Source organism: Myotis myotis, unplaced genomic scaffold (assembly GCF_014108235.1).
Source record: "Myotis myotis isolate mMyoMyo1 unplaced genomic scaffold, mMyoMyo1.p scaffold_m19_p_9, whole genome shotgun sequence".
Classification (NCBI taxonomy): Eukaryota; Metazoa; Chordata; class Mammalia; order Chiroptera; family Vespertilionidae; genus Myotis; species Myotis myotis.
This window is the reverse complement of record NW_023416401.1, coordinates 58182391-58201948: the sequence shown is the minus strand read 5'-3', so window position 1 is coordinate 58201948 and position 19558 is coordinate 58182391. Positions and strand designations below refer to the sequence as shown.

General features: G+C 41.3%; 1 protein-coding gene across 13 annotated transcripts in view; it reads right to left on the bottom strand.

Moving 5' to 3' along the window:
* RBM39 (RNA binding motif protein 39) overlaps positions 1–8249 on the bottom strand; it is a 30511-nt gene extending 22262 nt beyond the window's left edge. For 3 of the 13 annotated variants that reach the window (XM_036321703.1, XM_036321700.1, XM_036321706.1), the window contains exons 1-6: positions 7943–8249; positions 7264–7328; positions 5452–5501; positions 1943–2015; positions 1514–1554; positions 671–865 (exon numbers count right to left, since the gene is read on the bottom strand). In XM_036321703.1, coding sequence (XP_036177596.1) covers positions 671–865; positions 1514–1554; positions 1943–2015; positions 5452–5501; positions 7264–7314 — 410 coding nt within the window. In that variant the 5' untranslated portion in view covers positions 7315–7328; positions 7943–8249. Of the gene's footprint in view, positions 1–670; positions 866–1513; positions 1555–1942; positions 2827–5451; positions 5502–6964; positions 7038–7263; positions 7329–7942 lie in introns of all 13 variants that reach the window. The other 10 variants (XM_036321697.1, XM_036321698.1, XM_036321699.1 and 7 more) reach the window with 6 other exon arrangements.
* Between the last annotated feature and the right edge of the window lie 11309 nt (positions 8250–19558).

Below are 19558 nucleotides of genomic sequence, written 5' to 3'. Positions count from 1 at the left end.
GACTCTTAGATTCAATCCTTGCTTTTACCAGTTATTTACACAGTTGAGATGTTTTTAATAACTATATTGAAACTTTGGACCTTAAATAGCCACATCCAACTTTTTGTAGTGATTTAACCTTCAAAGCACATTTAGTGCTTTATTTAAAAAAAAAAAAGAACCTTAAATACAAACAATGTGATAAGCCCCCAAAATCATCATTATCCAGGAGCATACACCAAATTCACAAAAGGTCTGTCATTTCAGCTGTAAACAGCCACACAGATAAGATTACTGTTAACAAATTACATAATTGACTATTGTAACTTACATCCATCTGAGCTTTAACTTTTAAATAACTTTATGTTCAGTTAATGTTCATATACCAAGTATTTGGCATTACATATAAAAAAAAATTTGTTAAGCATTCTAATGCTTTAGCTTGGACTGGCATACAGTTCTAAAATATTTTAATATAGAATAACAAAATAATCTGTATGCCTAGAGTAAAACAGATGTTTTTGTCCACAAACAGTTTTTCACTTTACTAGTCCTTCTATGCCAAATATCCTTATTTAATGAAACACTCTGAAGAGTAAAATTTCACAGTTCAAATCACTCAGGTTAAATTGCTATCTGGATACCCAGCAAAGACTCTCAAACCAAAATCATCATAATTATAGTTACATACTAAGGACTTCTGTAGCGGCCTCTGAATCTGCGATCTCGACTTCTTGAGCGGCTCCGCCTCCTTTCTTTGCTTCTACTTCGCTTCCTTTCACGGCTTTTGCTCTTTTTCCTTTCTCTATCTCTGCTTCGCTTCCGTTCCTTACTTTTGCTTCTTTTTCGTTCATGACTACGACTTCTGCTCTTGCTTTTTTTCCTCCTGAGAAGAAAAAAAGTCACCATTATATTGCAGGTTTAAGAATCTGCCAAAATATACTGCCTTTTATGGTCAGAATTTTAAAAATCTGATTGCAAATTAATTTTGCTTTTTTAATATCATACAATGATACATAATCATATTATGGAAAAATAATTTCTAGGTAAGATAAACACCCAACCTTTACTTTCTACTACCAAAAATCAGCAGTTGACAAAGAATTTGAGAGAGCAGGGACTATTCCTGAGAGTCAGCTGCAGCTCTAACAAGAAAAAGGTCTTATCAGCAGATAGAGATCAAAACTTGAACTTTTAAATAAAAAGTTCATCTTATAACTGGCCAACAGGTATTACTGTAATCCACAGCATACAGTAATAAATCAAAGTTATAATAGAATATGTTAACAGTTAAATATTAATGTTGGACCACATATAAAATTTTCCATCAAGTACATTAATTTTCCTTAAGCCATTTTTGACCCAATTTATACTTTAAATACTTTCAACAGCCATGCAAACATCAATATTTTGTTTTTTATCAGCAAAATTATAAGGAATGACAAAGGATAAACTATTGCAGTAAAATGTATTGACACTCCTAGACTTTATTGTAATCATTTCAGATACTTTCTTTTGAAAGTTTTGAGTATACCGGAATATGGAGTATGCCTTTTTATGCCAGTTTATACAAGCCTGTGGGGTGCAATAAAAAACAACAATCAACATCTCTATATATATTTCTTTATAAAATTATAAGCTCTGAAAGGTAAAAAGCCAGTCAGTCATCTTTGTGTTCAGTTCTGTATTCTTCAGTGTGCCATCACCCAACTTTTAGAGGTGCCTTCAGATATTTCAGTATAAATTGAAAGACATTTCAAAATAAACTTATTCCACTAAAATGTCAATTTGTAATGGCTAAAAGATTGAACATTTTGACAAGTCTACATCATTTGGAAATTTCATTTAATTCTTTAGTCCTATCAAAGCAAAATTAGCACAAGAGCATTGAAGTCTGCCTCAGAGAGAACCTGTAAGCAGGTCATCTTAGAGTGCATTGAAAATAGAAAATGAAGACACCCACCTTCTGGAATCTTGAAACCCACACTCCAATCACAAGGAGATGTAGAGCTTTCCAAGGAGGCAGAAACTTTTGTCTAAAATTTCAAGATAATCCACCTGACTGTCAGAAATGTATATGCTAGGTAGCACATGACAGAAAATTAGGCTACACTCATTATTTATATAGAAGTCATCAAAGCAACGCCCAGAAGGGCAAAAGATAACATTCCAACTTTGTTGCCTGAAAAACCTGACACTATCTATTAAATAAGTCTGTGCAATAGCTGTAAGTCCTAAATATAATCAATTAGAGGACAAAGTAAAAAGTAACTCAATCTTCCACAAATAAGACAAAGTTTTTGCTCTGCTCATATGTAGCCCATAGTAGAGAGGCATCAAACCTATTTACCTCTTTTAAGACCTAAAACTTATTTTACCAAAGGAAACACTCAAATATTGGAGAATTAATTTCAACTTAAGGTCTTCCTAGGACTTTTAATGAGTCCCCACCCACATCTGAAGGCAACCCCAGACAGGTAAATAGACAGCAACCTGATTAAGACATTCAGAATATACAATTCTCTGCATAAAAGCCCAGACAAAAACATAAGGGTGCAAGAAAGCAGTATACTTCTCTATAACGGATTGCAGCTTCAAAGAACAAAGTTAACTAAAGAAGGGTTATAAAAATCCATACTAATAGTCAAATCCTGTTACAACTTAATGGGACTTTCCAAAGTCTTTAGTGGCAGTGGAATTTTGTACTGAACATCATTGAAGTAAATGGTCCACTGGGCTGGGCCTTTGGACTTTTTGGTTATATGGCCTCTGCAGTAAAGGTGTTTTGCTATAACTGGATTTGACCTCTTCCATGTAAGAAGATCTAAATTTTAAATGCAAAGTACTCTGGAAAATAAGAAAAAAAATAGAAAAGTCATTTATTCCAAAATTTATAGATAATCCACACCACAGTAGCCAATATATTTCAACTGTGTCATTTTATTGTTATCCCCCTTTTTTTTTTTTTTTACTAATTCCTAAAGAGCTTAACTGAATGAATGGTGATTTAGACTTTGAGAACTGGTTACACTAACATAACATTCCCATGAAGGCAAGCTCCAGTACTTGATGTCTTGCCAAACTCAGGGGTATATAGCTCTTTTCAAAGTAAGTCAATTTAGAACCAATTTGTGTTATATTAAACTTAGTTCCTTTTACTATTAGAATACAAATGAGTGTATGCATTGAGAGTCAGAATATTATTTTTGTGTGTGTTTTTTAGAATTAGTATTTTTTTTTAAAGAAAATATTTACTAGTCTCTCAATTCTCAGAATGTGTATTTTCTTACTACCTTAAAACTATCCTACCCTAGCCGGTTTGGCTCAGTGGGTAAGAGTGTCGGACTGTGGACTGAAGGGTCCCAGGTTCGATTCCAGTCAAAGCACACACCCGGGTTGCGGGCTCAATCCCCAGTAGGGGGCGTGCAGGAGGCGGCCGATCAATGATTTTCTCTCATCATTGATGTTTGTCTCTCCCTCTCCATTCCTCTCTGAAATCAATAAAAATATTTTTTAAAAAAACCTATCCCGACACTCAATTACTTTTTAGACAATGAAGTTTTAGGATGAAAAAATGCAAGATGGCACCTTCCTTTGGTTGACTTAACTTACACTAAAAATTAATCAGAGAACATTTACTTGTTTTATATTATATCCATCACCAAACAAAAATTTCTTTTAGATAACTTTGAAATTTGAAAAGATAATTCCATTCAAAAAGTGGGTGAAAGTTCCTGACTGAATAAGAGAGCCATTTATTTAATCAGCTACACATAATTGAGGCTGAGAAGGCTGATAGAGAAATAATCTGTACACTTAAAAGATATCAGATAGTAGTTGGGAGTGTTTTGAAAAGTTTTCCCCTTAAACAAGAGAGATCCCTACGGTCAATTACAGAAAAGTGTCCATTCTATTTAGTCTCATAAAGATTTTTACGTTAGATAAAAAAGCCACTAAGCATCAGTCACTGAATCCTTGTAAAAGCTTGGTGGCTTTAATGAGCTTAGATGCAGGATGAAAACAAGTAAAACTGGAGATGGTATTAGCAGCAAGGAGTGACATCTGAGAATGGTACAACAAAGGTCTGCCCTACAGTGTATGTCCTCATTCTTTCTGTACTTAACTGTGAGTTTTACTCACTCACCAGGCCCGATACCTAGATTGCATCATTTCAGTCATTTCATATGAATATCACCCCCTTCCTAAGTTTTCTTGGATTACAGAATTGCAAATTAGAACCATTAATTAGGAAAGTTACTCTGTGAAAGGTCTAAAACCAGGTGACATTAAATCATGCCATGATTGGTTGATTGCCTCATATAGCAATTCAAGACTAAACCCAACCTAATTAATACCCATAATATATTGTGGTTAGTGAAGAACAGACTCCCACAAGAAAAAAATATAGGACATTCACTACATTTTACATCACTTTTAACCCATTACTACTACATTATTTTGAGGAAATTATAATTTAAAAAAATGTGGGTAGCAAAGCCTGAATAATCCCACCTGACAATTTTTTCATCTTTTTATGAAATTATATCAACCTAACAAAGTTGTTGTGAAGATGTTGAAGTAGTATATTATAAAAAGCACTTTCAACTCTTAGGAGGAAAAGAGCCAAAAAATAACCAAGGAGTGGCTATTTACCATCATTTTTCATTATGTATTAAGAGCTCATGAACATGACAAAATAGTTTAATACATTACAAACATAGGTTAACAAAACAATTTAATGCTTGTAACATCACTAATCTTAGAACTGAAAACTCCAAGAATAGTATCCAACCTTATAAAGTAGATCTAATTTATACTGTTACTTAGAATTTTATCTACTGTATATTCTGTAGCACTGGGTTACTATTTTGGGTTACTCATTAACTCAAATAAATTGTATCACTTGATTTTTAAAAAATTCCCCATTCTTACTATTAAGTCCAACTAAGTTTAAAAAGTTTTAAGACAACAAACGCTATGTAGGAGGAACATAAGTACTTAAGTATGCTATAGCATTAGGACAAAAAGGGCCTTTAATCAGCGAGGATCTTAAATAATTCATAGCTCCGAATCCTTCAGTAATTTACAACTAACAATCCTTTCCCTGGCCTGATTATTTACTTTTTCTTCTTCCTAACCCATCTTCAGTGGATATTTTAGTATATTTGGTAACATCAATTAATATTAAGACATAAGATACAACTCTCATCCAAACTGTCATGGATGTACTTGGAGGGGAAGGTGTCCAAAAGGTCCCTGAAACCATATCCTAAAATCTAGGGAAAGAGGTCCATAGTTTTATATCCTCAAATAGTTTCTCATCCCAAACGATAAAGAACCACTTTTCTAAAAGAGGAAAAGAAAAGTTTCTGGAGAGAATCTTAGTTTGATGCTTCAGCCAGAGGAACAAAACTTTAATAAGATCCCAAACACATAGAATTCCCCCACCCCAGGTCCCTTCTTAAAACTTACTTTTTGCTACGTTCTTCATGGCCATTAGCACTGCTCAACTTGTTCTCATCCTAAGCAGGGTTGATAGAAGAACATCATGAGGACGAAGTGGTAACATTTCAAGTTGTCAAAGGGTAAAGGGAATAGGAATAAGAAAATACAAAACAATTTTAAAACTAATTACTTATTCATATTTTAACATGGAAGGCTATAAAAAAATTTAGATGGGTATGTGTTTAACCACTTTGTTGCTTACAATTAAATCATCAAGACACAAAAATAAAAAAATACATATTAACATGTTAAATTTTACTTTCTTATATAGATTATTAAGTTATCCAGATTTACAGTGTTGAAGTAGTTAAATAGAATTTCTTTAAAACATGAATGAAGTCCTGTTTTGAGTTTTATTCGATGTTCTATGGTCCCTTTGGTCAGTACCATGGCTCTATTTCTGCCTAAGCCCCAAGTGGCCATGCTAGCAGCCAGCCACTATCGATTTCCTGTGACCGATGCCATTCCTGAGATCTTCGCCCATTTCCGTTGGAGGGTTGGGACTGTAAGAGCTTGATGCCACCTCTGTCACACATCTCGCCCTGAAGCAAACAGGGATTCACACTGCTTTAGTAATGTTGACTCTCAAGAACCCAAGAAAGTCAATTAATAATCCACCAGTCCAACCTAAACATTTCCTACTTCCATACCTGTTTACATGGAATTTCATCCATGTTAAACTAAGACACAAGAATCTTAACATTAAAATATAAAACTCTTCAAGAGTCTTAAGCATTACAATCTATGTACACTATTTAAAGATATAAAGAATTCATCCAAATTGGTACCACATGGTCGTGCTATACACTCAAAAACAAATGTATTATTTTTAAAAGGTTTAGCGCAATGTTTATTTTAAAGTTTGATTACATGAGTTAATGGAGTATAACTGCTAACTTACAAAGCTTACAGTTTGTGACACCAGTGATAATGCATGCATACTGCTATTTTCACCACCAACTGGTGAAAGAATGAAAAGACACTTTATTTTTACTGTGATACTGAAATGGGTCAAAGACTATTATTATAAGCCAAAATAATTCCTTTGTAGTTTTTAGTGTGAAATATGGCAGGGACTAATTAAAAATAAAACAATATGGAGAACAGTAAAACAGTCATCAAGTGACTCTAAGTTGTGATACTGCCTCTTTTGCCTTTTTTTTTTTTTTCTATTCAGGGATCCAAGAATTTTAGTAATTTTAATTGAGCAGCAGTTCATCACCTGCCTGTTTTAGTTTTTAATATAACCAGTCTTTTATATGTATACATAGAAAAAATTTTAAATCTCACCCATTTCTTCTTGTAAGACTTAAATATTTGCTTGCCACAGACTGGTTGTACTTTGTGATTCTTGGACCCCTGCTATTTTCCCAAACCACTACATTCACCTTTTTGCTATACCAAACTGGAGCTGGTAATTCTTAGTTGAGTCATTTTACCTAGGGGACCACGGTACAGCGATAAGTCACTCAATTACTACCTTATGATTGACAGTTCACACTGGAATCAAAGGTGAATTCATGGGAGTAGAGGTGAGATATCGTTAGGCAAGTCTACAAAGAGAGATAGATGGGCATTTATTCATCACGCTGAAGTGAAACTACTGCACAATATTATTACATCAATAGCATATATTTACTTTTGTAAGTTATACGTAATGCATCTCTGATAAGATAAATCAAGAGGGCTCCGGGGAGGTTAGTTTACATTTCAGCAGTAGTTTCGTGAATAATGCTAAATTAAGAAATATATAGACCTCACCAACATGTTTTTTCTCACCTTCTTGTAAGGAGCCTCAAGCATTGCTTCAATATCAATATCGTCTGCCATTTTTCTCTAAACGCCTATGAAAACAACAAGGTAATTCTATGAATAAATATTCTTCAATTCTGCTCAATGTCTTACTCGAATATTACAAAACTTCAGAAAAACCTTTTCAAAAGCCAAGGCACGATGAAAGTACTTTAACAGGCTTGGCAATTAAATCTGAAATGCCTCTAAGACAGAACACATGAAAAGTCGAGGCAATGTTCGACTTTACAAAGTCCGCAATGAACTCCAAAAACAGAAGCCGGGAATCTCAAGCGAGGAGACCTCTCTCCGCGCAGAACCCGCGCTGCCATTTTAGAAGCTGGGGGAAGGAACTGCCTCGCTTGGGAGGGGTTGGGAGCCATGGCTGCGTTCGGCTGGCGCCATGTTGGGAGGTCGCGGCCGGCCCAGGCCTCCAAGGGGCTGGTCGCCATCTGCCCGAGGCCTCTTTGGGGTTCGTACCACCCAAAAACCCTGAAACATACCCGACCGGAAAAGAAGGGCGCGGTCGTCAAAATGGGGCCGATTTCTCGAAAACCTGCCCTCCCCCCGTCGCTAAAGACCGCCTGAAAGGAGCGTCCGCAACCCAGAAAAGACCCATACCGCAAAAAAGCCTCTGACAATGCTCCGGTCAACCACATCGCCTTACCTGCGCGGGCTTCTGGGCCCCTGTGGTGCTCGTGCTCGGAGAGGAGGGCTGCTGCAGCTGCCGCCGCCGCCGCTGTTGCTACAGTTAAGTCTCTAGGCCCGGGCCGCGGTACGCCCAGCCCAGATTTCGGGCTCCGAGGGCGGATAGGCCCGAGCGAATCTAAAAGAAACAATGGGATTAGGGAAGCCGCGCGGGAGTGCAGGACGGAGACTTCGGCAGCTCAGGATCCAACCCTGCGACAGCGTCCGCAGACTCCCTGAAATGGCGGCCGCTGCTTCCCCGTACTCACATTCACTAACACGCATATACACACAAACACACGGGGTCTCCAAGAGACCTCGGCACGGGCTCTCGCGAGAAGCTGCACTATTTCCAGACTGAATAGGCCGAAATATCGCGAGATCTAAGAAAGGCCCTAGCGACCATAGCCCAATCTCGCGCAATGATTGCGCCATAGATATTCCCATCCCCCTTCCAGACAGGCGCCCTTGACTCCTCCCTCTGGCTTAGCGTCTGTATCTCGCGGGACCGCGCAAGTTGCTAGAGCAAAGGCAGTTGGTGCAATTACTGTCAGTCTTTTAGGAAACTCAACGCTGAGTGGAACTCTGTTGTCGCCACTTCCTCGTGGCGCCTCCTTACAGCGATCTGAAGGTTTTAGCCTCAGAGCCAACCGCCCCACCCTCCCCTGGGCCTCCCACCCAGGTGTCTGTCAAGGTCGCCCGCCATAAAGCAGCCTAGTCCATATGGCGATCGTGTAAAACTGAAATAGTCATGTAGACTATCCACCAAGGCTGAAGAAGTGAAAACCACCTAACAGAATGCAGGAAGAGACCGGACAGGGGTAGAGAGTGAAGGGCTGCAGAATAAAAATTAGATGTCCCGGACTTTGGGAGCCGGTGGAATAGGCTGTCTCAGCTGTCCAGCTTCAAAACCGTCTTGGAAGCAGTAGAGAAAGGCAGAGAGGTGAAAAAACAACAACAACAATCTGTTTCCCTGAGCAGAGGATCTGCCTTGTGTATGTGTTATTCTTTCTTCAAAGATGTCTGTCCCCCACACTCCTGGCTTGGCTCCTCACCCCTGAAGTCTCCCAGATGCCTGGCATTTAAGAGTATAAATTCACCACTTGTTCTTTGGTCAATACTGGGAAAAATAAGAGAGCAGAGAAGAAAATGTTTGAAAAAAAATTGAAAGATGACATACAATAAAAAATCTTATAAAAGTCTACTAACCGCTTAATGATTGAGGGCAACGATTTGAAATGAGATACCTTGGTTCTGTAGCTGCTCCAATACTGTGTGACCTTGGAAAAATAAGTTTACCTGAGAGCTTATCCTCCATTTTCTCCTACGAGGAAGAGGGTAATATAATTAGGAGGCTAAGCTTCCTGAGACTGAGCTAGGCCAATAATGCTAACTACTGAATTCTCAGCGTTCAGCCATGTGCCCAGCCAGGTGAACACTCAGTAAAGGAATGAATGAATGAATGAATGAATGAGTGCCTACTAGTGTAGTGAGGATTAAATGAGATGATGTCTGTAACATGTCTGGCAAATATTTAATTCTCCAAAAAGTTAACTTCTGTTATTGCTAAACAAATTATTTGGAGGAAATGTAGGTGTAAAGAGGCTTTCCATTTTGAGTTAACTTTGCATACAGTGTTTCTCTTAGAGGGTTAATAGATTTTGCATAGTTAGTAATGTTTTCCTATTCCTTTTCCTGAAAATTCAAATCTTCTAATTTTTAAGCGTTGAAAATCATTACAGAAGCATAATTTGTTAGAAAAGGTGAGCTAATCTTTTCCCCTTTAATTCCAGTATCGTGACTTGTCAATTGTGCAAATATCACAGCATAAAGATAGACCTTTCTTTTTTTTCTTTTTTTTTTCTTTTTGTTTGTCATCACCCCGAGGATATCTTCCCATTGATTTTTAGAGAGAGTGGAAGGGAGGGGGAGAGACAGAGAGAGAAGGAGAAACATCAATGTGAGTCCTGCACGCATCCTGACCAAGGCCAAGGATCAAGCCTGCAACCAAGGTACACACCCTTAGACTGGAATCGAACCCAGAACTCTTCAGTCCAAGGCCCAACACTCTATTCACTAACCAAACCAGTTAGGGAGAAATCACCTGTTTGATTCCTGGTCAGGTCACATGTCCAGTTTGTAGCCGATCAATGTTTCTCACATCGATGTTTCTCTCTCTCACCCTTTCCCTTCCTTTCTCTAAAACATATCTTTTTAAAAAAGACTATGGTAGCACAGTCTACCTGATAGACTCCAACAATTCTTCTCAAATCATTGATGGGCAGAATGAGACTTCCCCGCTCTCCCCTACGTCATTATATAATGAGAAACTCAAGCCCATTTCATAGAGATGGAATTAATTTTGCCACCCATATGATTTTTGCCTGATTTATCCATCTACTAATGAGGGAATTTGGCATTTGTTTCAAATACTTGTTTGTTCTGGCCAGAATTTTAAGAGCATTGTAGTGACATATCCCAAAGAAATTTGCATAAAATTGTGAAAGGTCAGTCCTTTTTTTTTTTTTTTTTTTTTTTTTAATATATTTTATTGATTTCCTACAGAGAGGAAGGGAGAGAGACAGAGAGTCAGAAACACCGATGAGAGAGCAACATCGATCAGCCGCCTCCTGCACACCCCCTGGGGACGTGCCCGCAACCCAGGTACATGCCCTTGATCGGAATCGAACCTGGGACCCCTCAGTCCGTAGGCCGACGCTCTATCCACTGAGCCAAACCGGTTTCGGCGAAAGGTCAGTCCTTTTTAAAAAATATATATTTTTATTGATTTCAGAGAGGAAGGGAAAGGGAGAGAGAGAAACATCAATGATGAGAGAGAATCATTGATCGGCTGCCTCCTGCACACCCACTATTGGGGATCGGGCCGGAACCCAGGCATGTGCCCTTTAGCGGAATCAAACCTGGGACCCTTTAGTCCTCAGGTTGAGGCTCAATCCACTGAGCCAAACCAGCCAGGAGGAAAGGTTAGTCCTTAAAAGAATAGGAGATATTTCTAGGGTAGTTGGGGGTGAGCAGGCCGACAGGCAGAATGGTTAGGGGTGATCAGGCAGGTAGGCAGGTGAGTGGTTAGGAGCCAGTGGTCCCGGATTGTGAGAGGGATGTCTGACTGCCGGTTTGGGCCGGATCCCTGTGGGCAGTTGAACATCCCCCCAGGGGTCCCAGATTGGAGAGGGTGCAGACCGGAAAACAGAGACTTAAGAGGTTAAATAACTCACTCAGTGTCACAGACATACAGTGAATACCGGAGCCAGCTTGTACTGGCTTGCAAGAGCTGGTTATTAAATATTCAGCATTTAGTTGGTAGCTGAAAATAGGCTATAATGGGAGTGTGGGACTATTTACACTATGGATAATGGCAAACACTACACATCAGACCTTTTTTTTTTTTTTTTGAGAGCAAGTTTATCAGTACACCATGGTAGTCTGATAGGGGTTCTGTAGATATTCCAGACCCTGGGACCATAAAAATCGTGGGAGATGGACAAAGAAATAAACACATAACATAAAATATATAATAGCCAGAACCGGTTTGGCTCAGTAGATAGAACGTCAGCCTGCAGACTCAAGAGTCCGGGGTTTGATTCTGGTCAAGGGCATGTACCTTGGTTGCGGGCACATCCCCAGTCGGGGGCGTGCAGGAAGCAGCTGATCGATGTTTCTCTCTCATCGATGTTTCTGGCTCTCTATCCCTCTCCCTCCTCTCTGTAAAAAATCAATAAAAAAAATATTAAAATATATAATATTTAAAATGATGACAAGTGCTATTGAGAAAAAGTATCAAAGGAGAGCGAAGAGTTTCAGTGTAATTGTGGGCATCTTGGTGTGATTTCGCATATGATTATGAAAACAGAAACCTATAGGCCTTAACAAAGACTTTAAGAATTAACTAGAGGAATAATCTTGTCTGAGAGTAATGGAAAAACTCACACATAGAAAGTAACATTTGAAGTGGACGTTGTAGAGTAAATATTAGATCCTTATATATCAGTCAAGGTCATGTAAGGAGGTAGAAATCACATGTTATTTGAAGAGGGAGAATTAATATAATGGATTATTAACTGCATAACTGAAGAAGAGGAGAAATTGAAGGTATGGAAGTAGTAATTGTAGGAATAGCTACCACCCCCAGGGTGAAGAAACAAAGGAAAGAAGTTGAAATTATTAAAACACAGAAACTTAAAGGAGGGGTCAAACAGAGCTGAAACTCAGACCTCAGAAAAGGAGGTGCTGCTTGGAGGGTACTGTGTCTCAGGACTCAGAGGAAGGGCCCCATGTGTTTTGGGCCTGAACCTGTGAGTAGGGGACACTGGACAGTTTGATGCTGGTGTCTCTGAAGAAGGAGTAATGAGATGGGTCTGTAAGTGTTGGGAAACCATAAACTGATTCAGCTGCTGTAATGAGAAGACACTGCCTCTGCCAGAATTAAGAAGTTTTGCTGATAGAAACAGGAAGCTAATAGGAAGGAAATTTTCATCCTGCAGTGCCCCTCTAGTATTATCTATTGGGATAGCTTACCAGAGAGCCAGTATCAAGGAGAAATATTATTTGCAGAGTCCCAAACCCAAAATCATAAAGCAAAAGAGTGGCTTTGGGACTAAGACAATACTTAATAAGAGAGTCACCTTACCTAGTTTTAGAAGGCTCTGCATGGTCTGCCTCATAAGTTTCTTTGCTATAGCCACATAGCCTTCTGCCAGGTCTTTTAAGGCACCATGCTTCCTCCTGCTACAAAGCCTTTAGCATATTCTATTCCTTGACTATGATGCTCTTCACTTTTTATTTATTTATTTATTTATTTATTTATTTATATGGAATTGGTCTGATGTTTTAAATTATAAGTTACTAGAGGCCTGGTGCATGACATTTGTGCACTGTGGGTGGGTCCCTCAGCCCAGCCTGCACCCTCTCGCAGTCAGGGACTCCTCGGGGGATGTCCGCAAAGGGGTTCTTAGTGCTGCTGCAGAGGCAGGAGAGCCTCCTGCCACTGCCGCTGCGCTCCTCAGCTGTGAACCCAGCTTCTGGCTGAGTGGCACTCCCCCTGTGGGAGCACACTGACCACCAGGGGGCAGCTCCTGCGTTGTATGCCCCCTGGTGGTCAGTGTGCATCATAGCAATTGGTCATTCCACCATTTGATCGATTTGCATATTAGCCCTTTATTATATAGGACTAGGGGCCCGGTGCACGAAATTCGTGCACTGGGTGTGTGTGTGGGGGGGGGAGTGTCCCTCAGCCCAGCCTGCCCTCTCTCACATACTGGGAGCCCTCAGGCGTTGACCCCCATCACCCTCCAATCGCAGGATCGGCCCCTTGCCCTCTAACAGAGGCGTCAGGCCTGGGCAGGGGACCTTCATTTCCCCCCATCACTGGTTCTGCCCCAAGCCCAGGCCTGATGCCTCTGGCCCAGGCGTCAGGCCTGGGCAGGGGACCCCCAGACCCCTCCGATTGCTGGCTCTGCCCCTTGCCCAGGCCTGATGCCTTGGCCAGAGGCGTAGACCCCCATCACCCTCCGATCGCCTGATCGGCCCCTTGCCCAGGCCTGACGCCTCCGCCAGAGGTGTCAGGCTTGGACAGGGGACCCCCATCTCCCCCTGATCACTGGCTCTGACCCCCGCCCAGGCCTGAGGCCTCTGGCCCAGGAATCATGCCTGGGCAGGGGACCCCCATCTCCCTCTGATCGCTTGCTCCACCCCCCGCCCAAGCCTGACGCCTCTGACCCAGGCTTCAGGCCTGGGCAAGGGGACCATCATATCCCCCCAATCCCCGGCTCCGCCCCCCACCCAGGCCTGATGCCTCTGGCCCAGGCATCAGGCCTGGGCAGGGGACCCCCAGCTCCCCGCGGTTGCAGGCTCTGCCCCTGCCCAGGCCTAACGCCTCTGGCCTAGCCTCTGGCCTAGGCGTCCAGCCCGGGCAGCGGGGACCTGCAGTGGCAGCGGGGGGTCGCCGCGATCGCTCGGGCTCCGCCCCTGCCCCTGCAGGATGCCTCTGGCTGAGGCGTCCGGCCCGGGCAGCGGGGACCCGCAGCTGCAGCGGCCCCGCAATCATGGGCTCCGCTTTAGGCCCAGGCAAGAGACCCCTAGCTCCTGGGACTGCCAGCTTTGACCGTGCCCAGCTCCCATCGCTGGCTCCACCCCTACTTCCTGCTATCACTGGCCAGGGCGGAAAAGGCGCCTGATTCTCCGATCATGGCTGGGGGGCAGGGCAAAGGCAGCCCTGGGGCCGCCTTTGCCCTGCCCCCCAGCTCTTAGCTCCCCCCTGGGTTTCCAATCACTGTCAGTGGCAGGGTGCTTCTTCCTGCTTTCCCTTTCGCCTCCCTGCATTGTGCCTACATATGCAAATTAACCGCCATCTTGTTGGCAGTTAACTGCCAATCTTAGTTGGCAGTTAATTGCCAATCTTAGTTGGCAGTTAATTTGCATATAGCCCTGATTAGCCAATGAAAAGGGTAGCGCCGTACGCCAATTACCATTTTTCTCTTTTATTAGTGTAGACTAGAGGCCCAGTGCATGAGATTTCTGTGTGGGGAGGAGGGTGTCCCTCAGCCCGGTCTATTATCCCACACGGATATTTCACAGATTCAGAAATCAGCCACGAGTATTCACACCATAGATAATCTGCAAACGCGACAAATCAACCTTTTCTTTTTTTCTCAGATAGCAAGGTGTTCATAGGCCACTAAAAAGTTTTGGACATCACATTAAAAAGGTTGTTAAATCTCACAAGTTTGTTATAGAGATTAAATGAGAAAATAAATTTGTAAAGTACTTAGAGTACCTGGCACAATGGAAGCACTTCAAAAATATCGCTTGATATTATCATTCATGTAAAATATTAAGCTCTTATTTTATGCTAGACATCATTCCATGCACTGGGGATATAACAGTAAACAAAATAAAATCCCTGCCTTAAGCATTTTAAATTCTAAGGATATAAAACAGATTATTAACAGAAAGATATTTAATACATTAGGTTGTGATAAATGCTCTGAAGAAAAATAATTGAGGATAAGGGAGATAGAGAAGGACAGGATACTTTTATTTAGAGTGGCAGGGAGAGCCTCTACAATAAAATGGTTATTGAAAAGAAACCAAAAAATAAAAATAAAAAAGAAAAGAAACCAGAAGGAGCCCTGACCGGTTTGGCTCAGTGGATAGAGCGTTGGCCTGCGGACTGAAGGGTCCCAGGTTCTATTCCGGCCAAGGGCATGTACCTCGGTTGTGGGCACATCCCCAGTGGGGGCTGTGCAGGAGGCAGCTGATTGATGTTTCTCTCTCATCGATGTTTCTAACTCTCTATTCCTCTCCCTTCCTCTCTGTAAAAAATCAATAAAATATATATATAAAAAAAAAAAAGAAACCAGAAGGAAATAAAGTGGTCATTCTTGTGGGTCTCTAGGGCTAGATCTTTCCAGGCAGAGGGAACAGCAAGTATAAAATCCTAGGTAGAAGTGTGCTTAGTGTGCTTAAGGAAAAGCAAGGAATCCCGTGCAGCTAGAGTGAGCAAAGCAAAAATAAGAGAATTTGAGCTCAGAGAGCTGGGGAACATAAGAGGCAGATTAAGAAGGGCCTTGCCGGGACCGGTTTGGCTCAGTGGATAGAGCGTCGGCTTGAGGACTGAAAGGTCCCGGGTTCGATTCCGGTCAAGGGCATGTACCTTGGTTGCGGGCACATCCCCAGTGGGGGGTGTGCAGGAGGCAGCTGATCGATGTTTCTAACTCTATCTCTCTCCTTTCCTCTCTGTAAAAAATCAATAAAATATATATTTTTTTTTTTTTAAAAAAAGAAGGGCCTGAAGGTAAAGATTTTGGATTTGTACCTGACTGGCATGTCTCAGTGATTGAGCATTGACCTACATATGAACCAGGAGGTCATAGTTGAATTCCCAATCAGGGCACATGCCCGGATTGTGGGCTTGACCCCCAGTGTGAGGCATGCAGGAGGAAGCTGATCAATGATTCTCTCTCATCATTTATGTTTCTATCTCTCTCCCCCACTCTCTTCCTCTCTGAAATCAATAAAAATATATTTTAAAAAAAGATTTTGGATTTGCTTTTAGTTAGAGAGAGGACAAATTTGGGTGGCTTATGGAGAGGAGTGGGTAATCTGACATGTTTTAGAAGGATCACTTTGTTTATGATTACTGTTTTGTTAGAATAGTAACTTGAATAGTTTGATAAATGGGCCAAATTGGAGGGAATAGGGCCGAGGAAATAGAGGAAGCTCTCCTGAGAATTTTGTTAGTTTAGGATTAATAAGCATAAGATCTGGAGTAAAACTGTCTGTGCTTAAATTATTCTTAACAATGTGACTATAGACAAGCAACTTAACTCCTTTGGGCCTCCATATCTTCAACTGCAAAATGATGAAATTAAATAAGACCACTCTTCAAGGATTATTGTAAATATTAAAATAGTTCATATGAAGTATTTAGCACAATGCCTAGCAAACAGTGAATATTCAGTAAGTATTATCCTTATTTTTTAACAAAAGGGATAGATTTTTGAAGTATATAGGAAGGGGAGACAGGCAAAGGTAGGAGTAAAAGGAAAATTTAGGAAATCTATAGAGAACATAAATATAACTTTTATTTCCTCATCTTGCCTCTGAAAAATCAGAGATCTGACCCTAAGGCTTATGATGGGAAGAGAGAGCCCTCTGGTGCAGGGAGAGTTAAATGTGGGCAGAATCTAGCTCTCATGTATTTGTTAGGTTTCACTTATTGTGGTGTTTATGGCATTTTTAATTTCTTTTTAAAAATTTGTTAATTTGAGAGAGAGAGAAACATCGATTTGTTGTTCCACTTATTTGTGCATTCTTTGGTTGGTTCTTGTATGTGCCCTGATTGGGGGCCAAACCCGAAACCCTGGCATATTGGGATGACACTCCAACCAACTGGGCTACCTGGCCACGGCCTGGAACTTTTAATTTCTACTTTAACCAGTTATGCAGAGGTTTCTGCATCTATTTTTACCTTCTGCAATATATATATAAAAAAAAAAAACTCTCCTGAAAATAAAAGGAGATGAGGGGCAAGGAAGAAGGATGATGATTTAGCAATTAGGATAAACAGACCTTTGAAAAGCTCAAAGGCCTGAAAAGTGCTTATGAAATAGCAAGAAAAAAAAAAGAGAGAGAGAGAGAGAATGATATATGCAAGGAAAGCAGGGAAAGTAGAATTAGGTGAGAGTACCTGTGACTCTTGCTTCTTCATAACTGTCATCCAGTGAATTTCTTTGGTGGTGTTATTGAGAGCCTGGAATTTGGAATCTAGATTGGACTTCAGATACTGTTTTAGGCCCAGGGGAACGGTGGCCTGGGCTCTAGACTCGGTAGGCTTTAGTTCTCTGGGAAGTCAGAGAAAAGGGGGCCTTGGAGACAGGTTCAGTGGGTTAGCAGCTGCCCATTTCTCCCCTGGTTGCAAGTCTCATGGGGTCCCTTAGAGGTTGGGGGATAAGTCTCTGTGGGGGAAGGGAAGGGGAAAGGGAATGGCACTGGCATGCTCCTTGGTGGTAGAGAGGGAGATAGAGAGACAGAGACAGAGAGAGACAGAGAGAGACCAGAGTTTAACTGGGTGGAGACTTTCATTTGCATTCAGGGATGATTGACAGAAACTATATTTCTTCTGGACATGCCCTTAGCCATAATGTATACAGAAAAATGCATGAGGTGGGGGTGGGGTGGGGAGAGTGGTCAAAACCAAAATGCAAATTTTATTATAACTAGTCCAGGGCCCTAGTAAGGTCGTACTAGCATTAAAGTCATGTCGTTTTCCTCAGAGCTTGGGCCAAGAACTGGAGCTGAATCTGCCTGCTGGCAGCCTGCTGGTGGTCTGTTGGGCTGCCCATAGAGAGGTGGTCTGAAGGCAATGTTGGTCTGACCCCTGTTCAGGATCCCATGGCAGCCACACCACAGCTGCTCATGTCTAACTTCCTACCTAACAAAAGATCAAAATAGTCAAAACCGGTTTGGCTCAGTGGATAGAGCATTGGCCTGTGGACTGGAGGGTCCCGGGTTCAATTCTGGTCAAGGGCATGTACCTTGGTTGTGGGCATATCCTCAGTGGGAGATGTGCAGGAGGCAGCTGATCGATGTTTCTCTCTCATCGATGTTTCTAACTCTCTATTTCTCTCCCTTCCTCTCTGTAAAAAATCAATAACATATATTTTTTAAAAAAAGATCAAAATATATTTGATATTGTATTCAAATTTGCTTAAATATGCATAAAGATATCCTTAAAGGATTCATAAAAAAGTAAGAGTAGTGGTTACCAATTGAAACAGGATTAACGAGGGACCAGAATTTGAGGGAGACTTTGTATTGTATATCTTTTATAAATTTTCTGATAGTTGAACTGTATAACAGCATTAACTATATAAAATTAAATTATAAGCTGTTTGGGAGTAAAGTGGAGTACCAGCAGGTTTAGAGACTGTTTATGTATTATTTTTAAAATTATTTATTATTGATTTTTGGAGAGAGAGGAAGGGAGATGGAGAGAGTGAAACATCGATGTGAGAGAAACATCAATCAGCTGCCTCCTGCATGTCTGAGCCAGCAACCCGGGCATGTGCCCAGATCGGAATCAAACCAGCAACCCCTCCATGCATGGGGAGATGCCCAACCTTCTGAGCCACAGGGGCCAGGGCTAGAGACTGTTTAATCAACTTCTTTATAACCTCCATTTCCTTAGTCCCTGGGGCTAAACTCCTTTCCCTTTTTCTTTATCTCCCGTCTGGCAGGAGAACATGTAAGAAACATGTATTAAGTATGCTTAAATTACAGGGAACAGTTCTAGGTATTGGGACTCCACAGGACATAATCCCTGCCCTTGAAGTGATCCAGGTGGATTTATCACTCTTTTTAGTGGGTAGGACAAGAATAAAAAAATGTCCTTCTCTCCTCTTTTCCCTCCTTCCTTATAATCTTTCAAAATGCTGGAAATATATTGGAACTCCTGCTTAATTCCCGTCCCCCTCACTTGAAGTGTAACAAATCTTTGGGAGCTCAGGACTTTCCATCAAGGCCCAGACTGGGAGACCTCGGGCCAGGGCCAAACTCAACCTGCTTCCCTTGGGCCCCCGGCACCTTGTGGAAGTTCTTGGACCTCTTAAGTTGCTGCTGCGCCTGTGGTTTCCGGCTTCCTGAGTTCTCCTACTCAGCTTGGTACTGCAGATATCACACCCCAGTTCCTGCTTTGAAGACTGACATGCTCAATCGTGGTGATACTCTGAGTACATGGAGTCTTCGGGTCATAGCTAAGAGACTTCCTTTTCTGTTTTAGTTTTCCTCCTCTCCCTTAACTCATCGTAAATGCCTTGGGGTTACATAAGGACAGAGTATAAAGGTTTGCTGGGTAGCAGCTGAGAAAGATCACTTTTCTAATTGAATATTCTATCTCATGTTTGGTATTTAGTTTTGCTTCTCTTTAGCTAGGGACCTGTTGAACTCTCTATCTAGACAACAAATCTAGTAAGAAAGCAACAAAAAATTATTTATATAGAACTTTACAGTTTACAATACATTTTCTCATATGTTATTTAACTTAAATGTAACAATTCTATGAGTGAGGATAGATAGC